Source organism: Carassius auratus, chromosome 4, assembly GCF_003368295.1.
Source record: "Carassius auratus strain Wakin chromosome 4, ASM336829v1, whole genome shotgun sequence".
Classification (NCBI taxonomy): Eukaryota; Metazoa; Chordata; class Actinopteri; order Cypriniformes; family Cyprinidae; genus Carassius; species Carassius auratus.
The window spans coordinates 22,634,359-22,653,062 of record NC_039246.1 but is presented as its reverse complement, the minus strand read 5'-3'; the positions used below and the strand labels follow the sequence as shown (position 1 = coordinate 22,653,062).

Here is an 18,704-nt window from a genome sequence, read left to right as displayed (position 1 = left end):
AGGCTATGCTTTGGTCTGCTGCTCTCGATAGAAGCATGTGTATTGATGTAACATCCACAGCAAAATAAGCCTGACCATGTGATCATATGAGATATTTCGGCAGATGCTGTGTGCCTGGAGCTGTGGGGCTGAGGTGAGGAGCATCCAGCGGCGTCTCACAGTTCCGCTAGGCAGCACACTAATTGAGAAGTCGCTCAGGGGTTGAGCGCAGGGGGCTCGCTGCACTGCGCTCCCTATCCAAATCAAGCCCCTGTAAGTGGGGCTGACATGGACCAATCACCATCTGGAGGTTCCTACACTAAACCCCCACCACTTCCTGACTACCATGAAAGAATCTGCTGCAATCCTCCCCTTCTTTATCTCCATAAAAGGCTCATTACTAAGGTTGTGCAACTGAGGGTCTGAGGCCAAGCCTGTCCTTGCGAACTGCAGTGTAACTGTCGGCGAGTGGAGTTGACTGTCTTGTGAATGTCTGTAGAGCTGCCAGTTATACGTAGGTGAAGACGGCAAGATATTCCAGAGTGGGAGAGGGTAACACATACAGAGCCCTAAAGCTAGCATTTCAGATAAGGTCTGAGGTTTAAGTTAGTGCTGTGGTGCTTTGTTCTGTTTGGTTGTTAAACTTGCATGTGAGAGAGACAGCGGTTGATGTTCAAGTTGGGTACTGAGAGGAATTGTGGTCTCTGCAAACTTATCACTGTAAAAAGGACTGATGCCTACAGTCTAAAGGTGTAAGCATAGTGGACAGGTCTGGAGAGAGGGAACTTGCTTGGACCAGGGACCCACAAAGCTGTGCTAAATAATTGGATGTTCAGAAAGTGCAAAGACGAGGAGTGGGATCTTGCACTTGAGAAGAAATCGTAAACTGGAGCTGTAGGTTTTATGAGATTGCGATGCAGACCAAATAGGGTTTACACCTAACAGCGAAGCACCAGCCAAAATAACTTTGAGCATGCTTCTGATCCTACAACAATATTGGCTGTATTTTTTACTCTGCACAATTCCTTGTGAATAGTTTAAAAGCTACCAGGCCATGCAGGGAGATGCTTCAGAGAAGTAAGGTTTATTTTTTTGGCCTCCCTCTCAGGACAGGGAATCCATTCCTCTCTTGTTTGCTGTATAGTGACTGTTGCTTTATCACAGGTAGATGAGGAGTTGGTTTTGGAGGAATTGCACTAGAAGGTTTGAAAATGAGCAGCAAGGCTTTCAAATGGCTGTGTTTTGAGCCAAGATGGCATATGGCTTCCAAGCGCACAACCCAGAAACAAAAGCCGATCGGTGTCTGCCAAAGCTCTGGGGGCAGTAGAGGGGCTTGCATATCTTGGCGCGTCAAGCCACAAGGCTGGTTATCACACTCTCGCATGCCGGCAGAGAAGAGATGCCAGCCAAGGACGCAGTGGCACCACATCCCCGGCCACAGCTGTGCCAGGCAATGCTTCTTGTAAAAGAACACTGAACTGAACAAATTAAAATTTAATATTAGAAAAGACAGTTACACACCATACAGACCTAATAAACTCTTCTAAAAGCACACATCTCTTGCTTGCTAATGCTTAGTCAGGCCTGCTTAAAATGATATAGTTGATTTTCAAGATTTCCCCTCAACAGCAGATATAGTCTAATTCGTGGCCGATATTCTCCAGCCGCACTTCTGCTTAATCTGTAAATCCGAGTGGATCATGGACAACACTAGAAGCAGAGAGGACCTCAAATGAGGTAATATATGCATGGAAATGACCTATGGCAATCCTCACAAAGAGGGGGCTGAGAAAGGTCAAATAGCCTCCAAACTGTGCTCAAGTTTAATTAAAAAGACAAAGACGAGTGGTAAATTCCATACGCTCAGCCCAGATTACGGTTTCTCGGTTAGGAGAGCATAGGCCTGGGTTCTTTCAGGAAGCTCCCGGACCTCTTCTCAGACAGCCTTGCGCCATTTTCCCCATTCCTTTGATGTCAATACAGAGCATTTATTAAGGGCATAAAGGTTAATCTCTAAGGAGCAAGGATATCAAATGGTTGGGTTTGTAGGAAAAAGAAATCCACATAAATGTCTTCTGGAGAAAGTTAAGTTCAGGGTACAGGAGCGATCGTCCCATTGAGTCCAGTCAGCAGGTGCAGGATTTAACTCTGTCATTAAGCGACGGCTACAGTTTCTGAAAATTAATGTAACGACAAGAGCGCTGGGAAAAATGAAGCACCCATATGGTCGTAACGCCTGTGGAAGTGCTTTCGACAATGAGATGTATGACGACAACTATTTCAGGAAAGTCATCTCATCAAAAATGAAGCCCCATAAGGTAATAGTTTATTCAAGCCTAATATAACCTTGTTCAACTGCTTCAGGGACTTAAATAGACAGGGTAAAATGAGGGTAAGAATGTATTTAGGTCCAAATGTACTCGTTCATCCTGTGGAAACTTTTTTAAGAATATTTTTCTTCTACATAACTACAGTAATAATTGATTGAGGCTTGTCATGAAAGCTGTGCTTTCCCTGTTTGTGTTCTGTTCAAATCTTACAGAACTGTAGGCATATATAAAGAAAAAGCAGAAGAAATCAATACAGCTGAATGTGCAGGTACTGTTAGCAGTGGAAAACAGTTCCTCCAGCATTACAATAACAGATAATATCACACTCAGCAGGTAGTTGTGTTTTAAGGGCATGTGTTCCTCAGCTAGTAAGGTGTTTTCCACGGCCGACCATTTTAGCTGTAACAGTCCTACACGGTAACACCTGCTACCGTGAATACAAAATAATGGCTTTCTGCAAACACATAGTATTTCAAAGCCATTTGTCTAATGCTTTGTGATCGTCCATCTTGTGCGCGACTGTCCGGCCAATTTCACTCTTGGGACAAAGTAAACACGTTAATTTGCCAGGTGCAAGTTGAGATATACAGTAATACAACAACTCTAATAAAAAACTCCAGTGAAGCGAAGCACATTAAAATAAAATCACATTTATCGGTACAAAGCAATAAAACGAGGCACGTGGTAGACATTTAACTTCAGTGAACGGGCTCATTGTTTCACATGGAAACGGTGGCAGTCCGCAATAAAACTCATCTGAACCCCCTGGGTGGCCCTTTTCTGATCAGCAAGTGGGGTCAAAGTGTACATTTAATCTAGCCTTGGCCTCATGGAGTCAGTCTACTTGTGGCACAGTTGACGCCATCCAACATTTTGCTTCCCATAAATCCACACAACAAATAGGACTCGAAAAACAGTCATCCCTCTTTCCCCTCCTTCTTCTCTCGGCTTATTACAAGGTTCCCATTCGCAGACTCATGAGTGCAGCAGTGCCTGGAAAAGGTAGGGTGGATTAGGTCTTTATAGTCCTCTCCCAGATTAGATGGAAATCATAACACAGACCAGTGTGCTGAACTCTGACCCCTCCAAAACCAATTTCATTTGGTGAGATTGGAGTGATGTAGCTGGATGTCTATGTGGTAGAGTGGAGAAAATTAAAGCGGGATTTGTAATGCATTCAAAGTGAGAGAGCACGGGAGAGGAGGTGAGCACAAATAAATTGCTGTCACTACCCTCTCACACACATCTCCGGCGCCCTGTTTCAGTTATAACATTCATTTTAATGGAAACTTGTTGGATTAGAGGTGGTGTAGGGAGATTGGAGGAACACTTATTTGGAATTGCTCTGACCACAACAATGCAGCTATGCAGAGAATGACAACATCCGCTATTTTAAAAAGAGCGAGTTTCTGCAAAGACAAAAAAAATCTGTGCAGAACTAAGTTTATTTTACATGTCCCTTGAGCTACAGGTTAATTCACTGTAGCTCACCCATATATTTGAATTTTTCATATAATTAAAAAAATATATTTTACAATGCGTCAAATTATATTATACTAAGAAGTATTATATTATATTATATTATATTATATTATATTATATTATATTATATAACTACTTAACGCTGAGATAAGTAAATTATACATATTTACAAAATTTAGTGTGAACTAATGTTTATTATTTTATTTTATTTTTTAAGTTTACACCACAGAATCAGGTGGTATGATGGGGGGGACGTGTGCCTGGAGGTGGAGGTGGAAAGGAAGACATTCAAACGCTGTCTTTGATCTGTCCTGTTCTAATAGATAGCTTCGTGCTCTGGCAAAAGGTATGCTTAACAGGGCCAGGTGGTGACATCTTAATTTTTCACGGCTGGAAACATGGCGGTGCCCTACTCCCCAATCGCTCCCATGCATTATTCCTGCCTTAAGCACTCATCCTCTGGGGAAGCAGGGAAGGGGGAGGGGGGTATTGTTTTACAAGGCGCCCAGCTGCGGCCTAGTTGCCTTGCCCTAGGTTCTTTTCAAGGAGTTGTCGTGGGTGACCCCCTCTGGCTGACAGTTATTAATAATAACGCGCAGCGGGGAATAGTTCACCTTGTGGCGATGGAGCGGCCGCTGCTGTTTAGAGGCTTGCTGTGCATTCTCCAGAGGCATGAATCATACAGGACACCATAGGGAACAAATAAAACAAACAGTGTGCAAGTGCGTAAAAAGATGTTGAAATTCTTTCTTACTAACTTCCGTGGGTCATTATTGTATTTGTAGTAGATTTATGATAGCTTGTGACTACGTTCTATTATTTTTCACAAACTCCTAGGAGCCTACATAGGTCTTTGAAAAGTACATTTTACATTTACATCTGCATTATTCTCATCGTTGTTTGAAAGAATCCCAATTTTTAAAGCAAATAATAAAGGAATAGTTCACCAAAAAAATATGACAGGGACTCTCATGCTTCAAATGGACGTAAACGTTTAATCGTAATTCCATGGAAAAAGGCAACTTGTGCATTCTTCTAAATTTCTCCTCATTTTTCACACATAAAAGAACAGGCTTTTGGGACCAAACAAACTTACTCTTGAGTGACAACAGTCACCTGGCCTGCATGAAAACTGGTCATCACAAGGTTTCAATCGCAGTATCAAAGACCGAAGCTCAGTAGAAAGGAACAGAAGACAGTGAGGGGCTGTCTAATGAGACGAGGGGGATAAGGAGGTAAAGTGTCCAGAGCCGCAACACCATTAAAATCTTCACCAAGAAGAAAGCTTTTTGTACACGCTGAGTGCTCCATTGTAACGAGTGCCGTTGAGACGGAGCGTTATCCGCGGCTGAGAGAAACGGCACACCCACTGAATCCACACCTCAAGTGCACCTCAAACACTAAGGGCCACTCCTGGAGTACCTCTCTCCTTCAAACCATCAATATTTCCTCTTTTGAAATCAGAGTTCATAAGGCAGCAAAGTCTTGTTGTCTGAAAACGATGGCAGGCTTAACCAAACTTTCCAGCAAGTACCGACAGAAGTCTGCAAAGGTTTTGACATTAAAAGTTGATGGTTAAAACTTTTGGAAATGTTACGCATCACCTTCACACATAATGGAGAATTGTTTTCTTGATTAATTGGGCTGTCTAGCTTTTTCAAAGCCATCAACAATTGAACTGGAGATGGACAAAATAATGCAAAAGCCACAATAAGACTTTAAAACAGTAATATACTATGAATATATAAAACAAAAATATGTGTTTCATGTCACAAAGGCATAATGACAAATGACAAAAAATACTAAGTCTTTCATTAGCTTTAAGAAAAAGCCATTCTTTTAACAGACAGATGAGGGAAAAACAATTACAACACAGGTGCACCCACAGAAAACAGCTTTATGTAGGGTGCAGAGTGTTTTCAAAAGCCGACCTTGCAAACACGTCCCCCAGGGCCTAGAAATTTGTCAGCTAGAGATGGCACAGGCAACAAAACTAACACAGGATGCTCATAAAGAGTCTTAATGTTTTAAAACCAAACGACATGCGTTTGAAGTGTTGTGTAGCATTTTAATCACACTGATGTTTGGTATTTCAACATGAATGGTAAATTGTTCTTCTGTCAACGGTTTTGTTTTATGTGTGTCATTAAAGGATTTTACATTAATACAGATCTTTATTCAAAAAGCATATTTCACCTTTGTTTCTTTTTCTTTCTTTTTTTACTGTAGATGAGAAACAGTCGTCATGCTTATTGGATTTCAAAACAACATTTAATATATTATCTGAAAGAAAAAAAGAAAAAACTTTGCTGATCTATGCTAAAATGTGTAGTTAGCTCATTCCAAGTAGTTGTCACTACTTCGCCATCTCAATTTTTAGTTAAATAAACATTAACATTACCTCAAGGACACCAAGCCATTTCAGTATATTCATTTATCATACTTTGAAACATCCTCTAAATGTAAATTAAAGCTAACCTTTTAAAAAAAAAGTAGATATTGAAAAGTAGCTAATTCTAAACTTTAACATAAAAAATAAAATCACCTGAGAGTTTATGATCAGAGTGCGGTTTATATAGCACAAAGACAACACAGATCTCCTTTAAGGATAAACCTGAATAAGTAAATGTTTACTAAAAACACTTATCTATACAAATGAGTCAAAAACATGCTGACGAATAGTGGACTTCAACTAGATATTTCATTAAAGAAATTATTATTATTATTCTATTTTTTTAATATACCGTGAACTGAACAAACAAAATGATTCACTAAAGTAAAATGGATTTTTTTTTCCTCAGCACTATAAATTATTGGAACAAACTGATTCATATCAGAGTTGGTATGAGACAGAATACAGGCCACTGGTTTGTGTGCATTACAAAAACTAGCAATGTACCATTTAACCTTGCTACATAGCTACTTATGTAAAAGTTACTAAAAAAGCTTCAGTATTTCGTCAAGTCCTAAACTACTGTCAGAGTAGTTACTTCCCAACACCGATTCTGACTGTAGAAACACAAAATGAAATGTTAGCCATGCTCTGTTTTAGCATTCTGTGTTTGCCAGAACCAAAATTCTGCTCAACGCCCTTCAGAGACACAGAGCACTGCACTGTTGGTGAACATCTGCACTGGTCATTAGAACAAGAGATGGCCTCAATCTTTCAGCTAGCTTCAAAACAACTGAGGAAAACACAGGACAAAGTACACAGGGCTGCACTGGGCTAGTCCCGCCAGAGAGACCAGCCTAACCTTTAACAGACAACACAGCTGCAACTTTGTTACTTCAGTGTCACGTCAGCCCACAAGAAATGCGTTTATATTTGAGAATAATTGCTCTTATCAGCTGAGGGCGTAAACTAGAGCACTGGAGAACTAGAGAACTTCTGAACTTAGACGTTCTTCATTTCTGACCTTTTCCAAATTACAAGGAGAGTGTTAGCTTAGGTTAGCTGAGGTAAAAAAAATGAGCATTGCACACCTGCACAGCACCCAAAACATAGATTAGACTAAAATAGCTGAATGGACACATACTGCGAATTTTCTAATAATTTGTCTCTGTCTCCTTAGGTGGTGACTCTTTGGATTTCTCTGTGGCAGAGACCCAAGTATGTAGCTTCTCATGTTTTCAAGGGCGCTTGTAGGCAAACTTCACTTCGCATGGTGGCAAAGAGCAGCGATTACATCCGAGGTATGCTATTTTTTTCTTTTAGAATGTTTAAGCCACCTGCAGTTTTTAATACAGCCACTTTATCTTAACACCATCCTTTCGTTACAAAATGTGCATCCTGAAATCATCATTTCATCAAGCAGCTAGATAATTACAATCTTTATCTCTTAAGTGTGCGACCGAAATGAATTACAAAACCAATTCCGTTGCGCTCAATTTGCCAAAGTCCCTGACTTCAAAGATTACTCCCATTTTGTTGACCTACAGATAAACATATGGCACATCCATAAATGCATACAATCTACGGTGTGATTCCAGATGCAAATACTGTACGAAAAAGGGAAAGATACATTTTTATGGTTCATTTCCAAAAGTTTACACAGCACAAGGTAGACGGGCACCACAAAGTGGTTTCTGAATGAGGGGCGAAAGGGGGAAAAAATACAAGTTATTACAACCAAACCATGCTTTACATGTTGGTTATCTTTCACCGATAGCCAGCTTTCCATAACGGTAATAAATCCAGTCATGTTGACTGCTCTGTGAGTTTGCTTGCATTTACAATCTTAGTAAAACCACTGTAGAGGAAAATTGAAGTTGGATTAAAAAAAAAATGAATGAATAGATAGATAAATAAATAAGTGGTCACCCTGTGCTGTCTTTAAAATGGATGCCTGAAATTTACAGTTTTCCATTAACTGATGCCTAACAGCTTCTCTCTCCCTGCTTGCATCCTGGGCTTTCCTGTCTGTAACTACTTTCTGGCAGGGTCCATTTTTGCCCGTTTCTCAACTTAAATGTGTCCATTGCTTTTTTGTCTGCTGCTTTTAACTTTATCGCTCCCCGCTATGAAATGTAACCGCATTGGCATAAACATTGGCACGCCGGTTATTACCTTTATCATCAATAGAGATGTCTGCACGGTATCAAAAGAATCATTTGTTGTGGATATGACAGGCCAATACCATTTACCCATACTTTGAGAGCAATACGAGCATCGTGCTTTCCATCAATAATTACCTTCTCGATGCTTTGAATATGAATCGAATGATATCCTTTCCCCAGACCTAAACGATTTCTGCCTCTCCCTTCGACTACAAAAAAACCCCACATCATATTTGATAATACGTACTAAGGGAGACAGGTCCGGGAAGGCATAAATCTTTTTTTTTTTTTCTTATTTAATTTGTTTTTGTGTGTGTTGCGATAGGGATTATTATTTCTCAGCTGGTGGGATCACATTGCTCATGGTTGTAGACCCCTGAAGAATTCTATTAACCCTGGTTATGTCAGCCTTAATAACATGCCACACTGCTAAACAGGACTGGATTGATTCTGTGCGGACGTGGGGGTGGGGAATCTTGTATAATAAATCCAAGCATAATTTACTCGGAATAAGAACGGGCGAAATAGAGCACAGAACAAAGAGGAAGGGATTAAGTCTATCTCTTATCTCGCCAGCACTAACTTAAGAAAATAAATAAGGAAACGATCCGATCGAGAGGAGTGCGTCAGAGCGCTTTGTGGGATTGCCGATTGATTGGCTCGTCAATGGAGGCTGCTTTTCTTTTGTTGTGTTGCAGATGTGATTTGAGGAACTGGGAGCGTGCCACGCTCGCCCCTGATTTGCTGCTGGCGAGGAGACGTTGAGCTGGAGGCACGGGAAGACCGCTCATGTGATGGCTAGAATCGAATCAATTCAGTCACCTTGAACTTTGAAGATGAAAGAATCACATGGGCACAGTTGGCCTCTCTCTTCCCTCACTAGCAGTTAAAAGAGATATAACAGAACATGCACATGCACAAGAACCTTATCAGTCGCATCTGGTACAAACCGTCACCATCTCACGAAGACGGATCTATGCGTCTCCTAATGACACATCTGGTGCCATCTATCTCGTCGCCGCTGTTGTTTGAGGCACAAACATGTGAGCGTCGTTACGAATGAAGATGCAGTTTAGCAGGGCACAGTCAATGAGGCTTACTGCGAGATGGTAATCTCAGCCTTCCTCTGGCCCTCTGGCGATGCTTTACAGTCGCGTTTCCCCAAAGCCTGCGCCTAATGGAGACTCTCTCATCGCCCATGCCAAAATGAAATGAACTGCGCCATTTCAAAGCGCCTCCTGCCTACTGTAGCTTCTAGCATGCTCACAAAGCCGTGACTCCCTGGAGCGTCCCGTTGAGCATTTATATCATTTCATATACAAACACACATGTGTACGTGGGTTTATTAACACGAAAAAAGTTGCATGGTACATTTTATGACATAATTATATTCCTTTTTTGAAAATGTCGTAACAGTGCTCACTATTGATTTCAATGCGTTAATCCTTAAAGTTTATGGAGATTCAGAGAGTATCCTAGTCACATGATTGTCTTATATTAAGTTTTGCACTAGTGACGTCATATGGGTAAAACAAACAGTAGTGATGCTAATGTAAGATGAAAAATGGATTAAAAAAGTGAAATGATATATTGGTCATTATTTTTATATTTTATATAACATTAAAATTTATGTATTATTATTTAATTAGATATTAAAAATGATTCACAATAAAATTGAAAAAAAAAATCATATATTTGTTTATGCTGTTTAGCCAATCAAGTTAAATACCTGTTCAGACAGTCCATGAAAAACAAGCTCAAAATGTTTAAGATTTCAATTTGATAGTAATTAATTCTGGAGAATGCTTTTTGCAGAATATCATCCTTTGCTGGTTGCTTAGAAGTTTTAGTAATGCCAGGAGGAGCCAGATTACTGTATGCATCTAAAATATGTCTTTATTTTCTGGCTTTAAATTGCAACAAAGGTTGATTGCATATTTATGTTTTTCTCCATATCATGCAATCCTACAAGAAAGCAGCTTAAGCACTCATTCCTATTTAATCATTAAGAGAAAACAAGAATATTTTTAGGGGTGACCCTGATGACAGATATTGGAGTCTATATTTGTCCGTATGCCAAAAATCCATACTTGCAGACTTGTTGCTTAAAAACTGATGCATGCTGGGCACACCGATAGAAAAGCGAGAAACTGAGAGGTTGGGTTTCTAAGGAAACCCTTCCATCCGTGGACAAAGGTAAGATGATTGAACAAGAACCAGGGTGGTCTCTTGCTAAACAATGCCCTTCTATCAAGCCTCAGTGTGTTGATTGGATCCAACAAGTGAATCCATTGAAAACTCACAGAAATGGCAGCAGTTTATAGGCTCATAAAGATCCCCTTTGAGCTCCTTTTCTATTATGAAGAGCAAAGGATATCTAACAGCATGGGAGAACTCTGGGCGTTAAGGGCAGCCATTAAAGTCAGTGTTAACAGCAATATGGCTTTTTGTGGCACTTGCTTTGTTTGGGATTTGACGCATGGCCCTTAGAGAGTTCTCTTTTCCGTGTGGTACAGATTTAGCTGTTTTTAGTGACGTCTTGTAACTTGCGATCTGTAGTGTCTAGAGTGCGTGTTACGACACAAATAACATGTTTTTCCTCTTACCGTAGATAGTCCCTCCGACAGAGGATGAGGTTGGCTTTGGTGTACAGCGTGGAGCCCACCTCGCCGAGTCGGCAGTCGCAGCAGGCGCACTTGAGGCAGTCTTCATGCCAGTACTTGTCCAAGGCCTTCAGCAGGTAGCGGTCCTTGATTTTCCGGTTGCAGCCGGCACAGCCCTTTGGCTTGGTGTCCGGCTGGACAGAGAGCATTTGTATACCTGCGAAGACAGGCGACAAGGGGCGACACGAGGGTGAGAACATGGTTCCTGGTGACTTTTGACAGTCAGTCATGTGCTGTGTTTTTCAGTCAAGAGATGAAAACACACTTTTTGGTCAACAAAAACAAGAAGCCAATGTAGCTAACATCCTCCCCTTCCCCCCGCTTTAGGGGAGGGGCCAAAGCTTGCACCCCGGAGCAGGCATTGTGTAGCCCTTTACAGGGCGTGAAAGGGCTTTGTTGGGTAGAGAGGGAACAATGTGGGCTCATGCTGAAGGCCTGTAATTAGTATTCTCCTTCCATACAGAGGAGAGTAAGCTGTACCCCGCTCCCCCCTACGCTACCGCTCTGGCCACTCTTTTTACTTGTCCCAGTCCAAAAAGTTTTTGTCCTACATTTTTACAAGTGCGTCTGATTCTGCCCCATTGTCCTGCCACTGAAACAGTCCCCATTTCTCACCTTGTGCAGGAGAAGCTGTCAAAGCCATAGATTCCACCTAAAGTATATGCTGCTCTTGGAGGCGGGTGAGAAATTGTGAACTTTAAATGAGAGGGTCACCGAGAGATTTCTCAACTGTGGTAAATTGAGTGTCTCTGTCTGAATTGAGGACCTCCCTCAGGATAGTTATAATGCGCTGGTCGCCGCGATGCGTTGTCTTGGCAATCTCGCTGAAATACATTCATAGAGGAATATGAGATTAAAAAGCCTTGTTTGGACTGCATGAATCTGTCCTGACAAGAAAAGTTTGTGAAACATTTGGTATAACATTCCAAATGACATAATTCTGGCATTATTAATCACCCTTACATCATTAGAAACTTGTTTAATTGTATTAATAAAACGCAATGAAATTTAATTGAGACTTTTGCATTTTATAGAAGAAAGAAAGTCATACATGTATCAGAACAACATAAGGGTGAAAAAAATAATGTTAGAATTTATTTTGGGGTGTGCTATCCCTTTAAATAGTCGTGCATGTCAACACATTTGGAGACCATTAAGACTCTACCCTACCTAACAACTAGAGAGAGTTTGCCGTTTTCTTTTTTTTAACATGTGGCCTTGACGATAATTACTTTCAAAAATGATTTGCCAAAAGCGTGGCAGTTGGCCCTCACAGAAAATAAACAAGACAGTGCACCAATTAGTAAGACTGAGGACAGGTGTGAAATTGTTTCAATTCAACTGAGCATTACAATGCAGGGAAAGGAACAGCAGGTAGCCGATCCCTCTAGGGTCATAATTATAGCCTAGAGCAAATATCTGATGCAGTACCATCGGCTTAGACTGTGAACAACTTCTTTCTGCTGTAGGACCATGCTCGTTAAGATGTAGGAACATTCAATGAAAACGAGACAAGGGATAATGATGATTCCTTCAACCTCACTGGCGTTTTTATGATGCTTTATTTTGAGTTTATTCAAAGGAGTGGGCTTGGTGAGGGGAAAACAGCAAGGAAGCACATCAGACAGGTAGCACCGCCGCACTGTTTGTCCCATTGTGCTTAAACGGTTGAGCTTTTAATTGGCTGGATTGGACTGTAAAAGCAGCACACGGCTGATTTCCTCTGCTATGTGTTCTTGTTCTGTCCCACTCATCCGCACCGTCCCAGCTCGACTGGTTAACAAAACAAAGTCACCGCCTCTCATTAACAAGCCAAATAAGTAGTTTGGACTCCCGTTGCCCTCGGTCCGCAATAATGGTTAGTCCTAAATGAATCGATTGTGGCACAAACTGACTAGCCCTTCTATTCACAGGCTTGGATTACCAATTATTTATTTATTTATTTATTTTTTTCTAATGGGAAGGTGGGCTGTTCATGCCCTTATTGATTTTCCTATATCAAAAAATTAATCTAAAACACTGAAATGGGGCCTGGGTAGCCATTTTTTTTTCTACAATTACAGAAACCAAGTGATTTTGATAACTATTTTCAACTGATGTAGAACACTCTATTAAACTACTCTGATAGTATTTCCTGCACGTCTGTTCTTTGAAGCACGACAACTTTAGTCCGATTCCTGATCGGATGACTCTTAACTGGCTCTCTTTAGTCTTTCAGAATTATACAGCCAAACCAGTGTAGTTCGACTGCATAAAGAATGACTCTTCTGACCGGTTCTTTTAGTGAATCAAAAACATACAGTTCTACAGCTCGAATCCCGAGCCAGTGACTCTTATGAATCGACTCTTTTTAGTGAATCAAATGCATACAGCCTGAACAATGTAACACGAGTCCTGAACTAATGACTCCTTTGAGCTGGTTCTTTTTTTTTTAGCGATTCAAACATACTTTTTTACCAGTCGGAGCTGTTACAGAATTAATCTGACACTTGATTGAACCGCAAAAATGTATTGTGTCATATTCGACTCTAAATGAGTCAAAAACTGTCACTGCGTTAACTGACTGAATAACATGAGATGTCATCAGGCATATTTTATGAAATAAATGAATGCTTAATGAATTAGGTCAACACATTTTTGTTTAACATTTTCACTCATAGGACCAATTATCAGACTGTAGGCTATCTAATCCGCCTCTGAAAAGTCATTACGTCAAACTAAACATATTTTGGAAGAACTGAATTAAATCGATGTCTTATTTGCTATATTGGTGCTGATGAAATCTAAAATTATCTAATGATTTGCAAATTGTTGAGAGCAGTAAATGCAACACGAATCGCAGTTTCTCTCGGAATATTTCCTCCTCAAGAGTAGCCTACTACAAGAATCATTAATGGAACCGTTACAGAACCGAAATCATTGCCCGCAGTCGAATTCGCACCAAAATCGTTAAATTCTCATCCAGGTCTGGGACATGGGTGCCTTTTTTGTCTTTCCTCTCTCACTCAGATCTTTCATTATGTCCCGTTCGCACAGTGATACGATGCTCTTTGTGCGCTTCACTGTTCAGATACTGATGGAGAAATTTTAGGCGAGACTTGGCAAACACTGAGCGCAAAGTACCAATTCGATTTCACATCACAGCTGCGCGAGCCGGAGATGCTGACATTTCACCCTCTTATCAGTTTAATTACTGTTGCCATGGCAGCCTAGTGCACTGAAAAGGCCAATAAGATTTGCAGCTCGCAAAAGCGACCAAATGAAACCGTTAACGCGTTAGAAACGGTGATAGGCAACCGCACATCATATTAAACGTTATACACAATTATCTAAGCAAACCACGACAATTCACACGGGTTAAATGAGGAAAACGCGTCGCTTTGGTAAAATGCAGCTATGAGGTTAGGCAAAACTGCCGCTGTGTGCATAGAAACATCCCAAGTACCCATCCACACATTTAAACACATCACCCTCGCGTTGATAGGATGCAAAACGCAGGTCTTACCGAAACTTTTCTCCCTTTTCTGCATTGGTTGACTCGCGTCGGCTCCCAGGAACACCATGCAACAAGACGAGGCGCGAGCCAAAGATGCGCGTAAAGTGAGCAGCTGTATGCGCGCGAGGGTGCTTCGCTTTTGTTACAAGTAACAATCCACCTCGCTCCGCCAGAAAAGAGTGAAAACGACGAAAACACCAATCAACAAAACACGGGAGGGAGAAAGACAGAGAGAGCGAGCCGCTATCGCTCAGCGCCACACGCTGTTAAGACTCCGTTTGTCACAACAGTGCTCGACTATGAAATTAGATCGACCAGCAGCCGTGGCGAGGCAAGTGGCGGCGAACAAATGACAGCGGATGACAAAGGCATATGCTTTACCCCTTCGCGCTCGCCGTAATCTTATAATCCTATCGTGCCTCTCGCTATTCGCCTATTTCAGTGCGCGTACAAAAAGGCACCAAGTTGGATGTATACAAAAGACAACATACAGGAACTCTCACATACTAAAACGAAATGATGCATGCCATATTTTTAGAATATAAACACGAATAATACCAACAACTTCTACAGTCTTTTTAAAGCTTTAAAACTGCTCTTAATTGTCTTGTTTTGGAATGCACAAACTTTAATGCACATAAAGTGTGTATATTATTATACATGCACATCCACTATTTGCAGTGCTGTTTATGTGCCCTCTTATTGCGTTAATAGCTACTGTTTGCAATGTATATCAGTCGTTATTTACTGCTGTGCACACAGCTTTGTTATGCATTGTAGTTTACTAAAGAAACATCGTTTTTTTTCATTGCTCTGCAGTGTGCATAAATGACAAGCTGACTTTGCATGATCAGTTTATCTGAAATAATTTGAATCACATGCACAAATCATGCGTCTACGTGAGGCATGCGAGACCGAATTTTGTATTAAACATCAAAGGCTTCTAAAAGCATCCTCGGTTGGTTAAGCGATTCGTTTCGCAGTGCATTTAGAACTAAACGAATTAGAGCAAATCCGTTCGGAAAAGACAATTAAAGCACAACTCACTCACCTTCTTGACCAAGTTATGCAGAAGGTTAACTTAGGATAGAGCACCGACTCCAACTCAATATTCCTCGGAGCAAAAAAAGTTCACGAATCTGACATTGCACCGCGGATAAGAGTGATCTTCAGGTTGAAAATAATGAGGTCCACATGGATCATCTACGAGTAGTAGTTCGCACCAAAAGCTACAGGTGTTCTCGTCATGTATTGAGTATTCTGAGAAAGCTCACAACAACTTGCCCATCAGTGAGTGAGGAACGAGGAATAGTGAAGCCTAGCTTTATTATCTTCAAACCCAATCCCTCACCAGTGAGACATTACACGAGGAGGAAAAGGTCATTCGGTTATTACCGACAGCCGGAGTAACGGAGCGCGCGCTCGCTAACACAAACTTGATGCTCACCTCTCTGAGACGCGCGCGCAAACATGCTATGAGCTCTGTACTACACGTTTAGACTCGCCCTCTCTCTCTTTGTTTTAGCAGCTAGGCAACAATTTATTGGTGCTACTTAGTGTTTTATACCAGAACCGGTCTGATTCATAAAACTCACAAAATAATGTAAATGCATACATTATGTCATTTTGGCTACAGGTGTTTGTGCACTTGCATCTATTTAAAAGTAATTATATTAGTACTTATGAATGAAGGCAAATACACTCTGAAAAATATAGATTCCAATTAGAACAAAAAAGGCTTTCAAACCCTGATGCCTTATAAGTTTCACAAATAACTTTTTTTTTTATCTTAAAGACTACATAATCTACATAATGAGTTTTACAGAGCCAAAGCCAGTATGCTGATATGGAGAACATATCATAAACAAATATATATAAATCTTTTAATCTATCAAAAATAAAAACATAAGAATCCTATATGGTAAAAAAAAATGGTACTTGAAAATGAGCATCAATGAAAAAATAAAAAATAATCTCTCAAAAAGCATATAAATAAAATGACAAAAATGTTCTTTGCTGATAAGATGCATAATAAATCACTAAGGAACATTTCCTTTTTAGAGTGTAAGAAAATGCAGACTGCATGACAGCATATGCACTTGATTAAGTACAGCACCTGTGAGAACATCAGGTGCAGATCCGTTTTTAAATCCAGCAATATTTTGGTCTATTATTAAATCAACATACCTAATTCATTCAGTATTTAAGTGATTAATTTAGTAATACTTCATAGACTATGTTGGTTCAGAGAAACTTTAATTGATTTATAATCGTTGATATAATAAAACACTGTCTGCTATCAATTTGGCTCAAGCAGCAAACCATAAATGTGTTTCTTTTGAACTCATATTACATTGGGTATCATTAAGTATTAACTATATTGTTAGTCTCTTAAAAAACAAGTGTAGGTGTAAGATGAACTCACCAAGTAGTGTACTTTACACACACATTATACGCTATTTTGTTTTATACCTAAATCTTTCCAGGTAACCCCTGTTACCATTTAAGTGGCCTTGGTGTCAGTGTACTTCTAATTGGGAAACACAAAAAGTGGAAACAACAATAAAGAGTAGAGCTGTAAAAAGATTGTCTTGCCGACTGTGTCCTCTATAATCACACATTTAAAAATACCCTTTTTAAGAAAAAAAAAAAAAAGAAAAAAAAAAGGCATTCTCTTGTATGAAAGCATTATAGTTATTGGTTTGTCTTCAGTCATTTAGGCCTAAATTAAGTCATATTACCCCAAGACACACAATGATCATTTTCCATTATTGATCATAAACTTTCACGCTTCATGTAAGTGATCGTTGTGTAACTGCAAAATCAAAGTACATGAATATAAAGACAAAATGTGTTCCTGTAGCTCAAGTGGTAGAGCATTGCGTTAGGAAGCGCAAGGTTGGGGGTTCGATTCCCAGGGTAAAAATTGTTAGCCTGAATGCTCTCTGAGTCGCTTTGGATAAAGGCGTCTGCTAAATGCATTAATTTTTTTTATAATTAAAATGTGTGTGTGAGAGAGAGAGTAATAATTTTCAGTTTTTTTCCCAATCTGTGTTTCTAAAGCTATTCCTCGCCCATTGGTTACACCTGTTCACTCTAATTAGCACTGCTTGATGCCCATGTTGCCGAGCTAGGATGAATCACAGGCCTTCAGTGCCACCTACCCTCCCACCCCACACGCATACACACAGTGAAAGAGAAAAGGAAACATGATCACACAATCACTGTAGAGTTTATTTTCTGTCATGGCCCAAAAGTAGTCATTTATCGTCAGCCCAGTTTGGAAGTGACTAAACCGAGAATGTGGAGACGGAGAACTGATGGTAACAGAGTTGGGTAGTGGTAAGATTGTGGCCCCATGCCAATCACTCTCTGCCTAAAATACAGCAGTAATGAGATGGGTCATAAAATGCTCCTCGCTTCCATTATGAGTGATGAGATGCATTAAAGCTGACAGGGTATTACCTGCCAGTAATTAGGTTTTGTCATGGATTGAATTATTTCAAAGCGGCTATCTTCGTAATCATGCAATTTGCGGGGGAGACGCTTTAAGCTGAGTAAAAGGGAGATGGAGAGAGAGAGTGGGGGACGCTGTAACCCCTTCTTCTTTCTCTATCCTCCCGCCACCACTTCATCTTGCACATTATCACGTCAATTATTCACCGAAGATATCTGAATTATTGGGGGTGATGAGCTAGAGAGTGCCATCACCAGACTGTGCCGAGCGAGGTGAATGCAGCAGTCCGTCACGTTACGTGACGCTCGCACGAAACAGTCCAGCACGCAGCCCGCATGGCGAGAAGTGCGCGCAGTCTTGGCGAACGGACGTCGTTAAAATGAAGAGCTGCTTATTATTTCACCTCTCTCTCTCTCTCTCTCTCGCTCACCCCCCACCCCCCTCTCTCTCTCTCTTTCACACACAGACTTGCGATGTAACATCAGCAAAGAGAGGGATATCCGACAGACTGAGGGATATCCGAGGAATGAAGGTTCGTTTTTTGTGGTAGAAATGAAAGCGGGAGTTTAATTACCGGGCTTCACAAGGGGAGAAATCTTTTTTTCGTGGAGGATTGGAGTCAAAAAAGATATTTCCTGGTACTCTTACCCTCGTTTAAGCCTCCTTTGAGCATCTCCAGTGACCATTCATTTCACGGAAGCTTCAACTTAATCCCAGTTTTAAACCGCTGCTATTAACGT

The 18,704-nt window shown here is 40.6% G+C and overlaps 1 protein-coding gene and 1 long non-coding RNA gene across 5 annotated transcripts in view; one reads left to right on the top strand and one right to left on the bottom strand.

Moving 5' to 3' along the window:
* LOC113063060 (uncharacterized) overlaps positions 1-18,473 on the top strand; it is a 60,973-nt gene extending 42,500 nt beyond the window's left edge. Inside the window, exons 2-3 of the long non-coding RNA XR_003278623.1 lie at positions 7,364-7,484; positions 18,431-18,473. This is a non-coding gene — a long non-coding RNA (uncharacterized LOC113063060). The remainder of the gene's footprint in view (positions 1-7,363; positions 7,485-18,430) is intronic.
* LOC113062995 (LIM domain only protein 3) overlaps positions 1-18,704 on the bottom strand; it is a 43,489-nt gene that overhangs the window by 23,991 nt on the left and 794 nt on the right. Inside the window, exons 1-3 of one of the 4 annotated variants that reach the window (XM_026233131.1) lie at positions 14,517-14,939; positions 11,627-11,835; positions 10,955-11,168 (exon numbers count right to left, since the gene is read on the bottom strand). In XM_026233131.1, coding sequence (XP_026088916.1) covers positions 10,955-11,168; positions 11,627-11,654 — 242 coding nt within the window. In that variant the 5' untranslated portion in view covers positions 11,655-11,835; positions 14,517-14,939. Of the gene's footprint in view, positions 1-10,954; positions 11,169-11,626; positions 11,836-14,516; positions 14,940-15,558; positions 16,009-18,704 lie in introns of those variants that run through there. The other 3 variants (XM_026233138.1, XM_026233122.1, XM_026233144.1) reach the window with 3 other exon arrangements.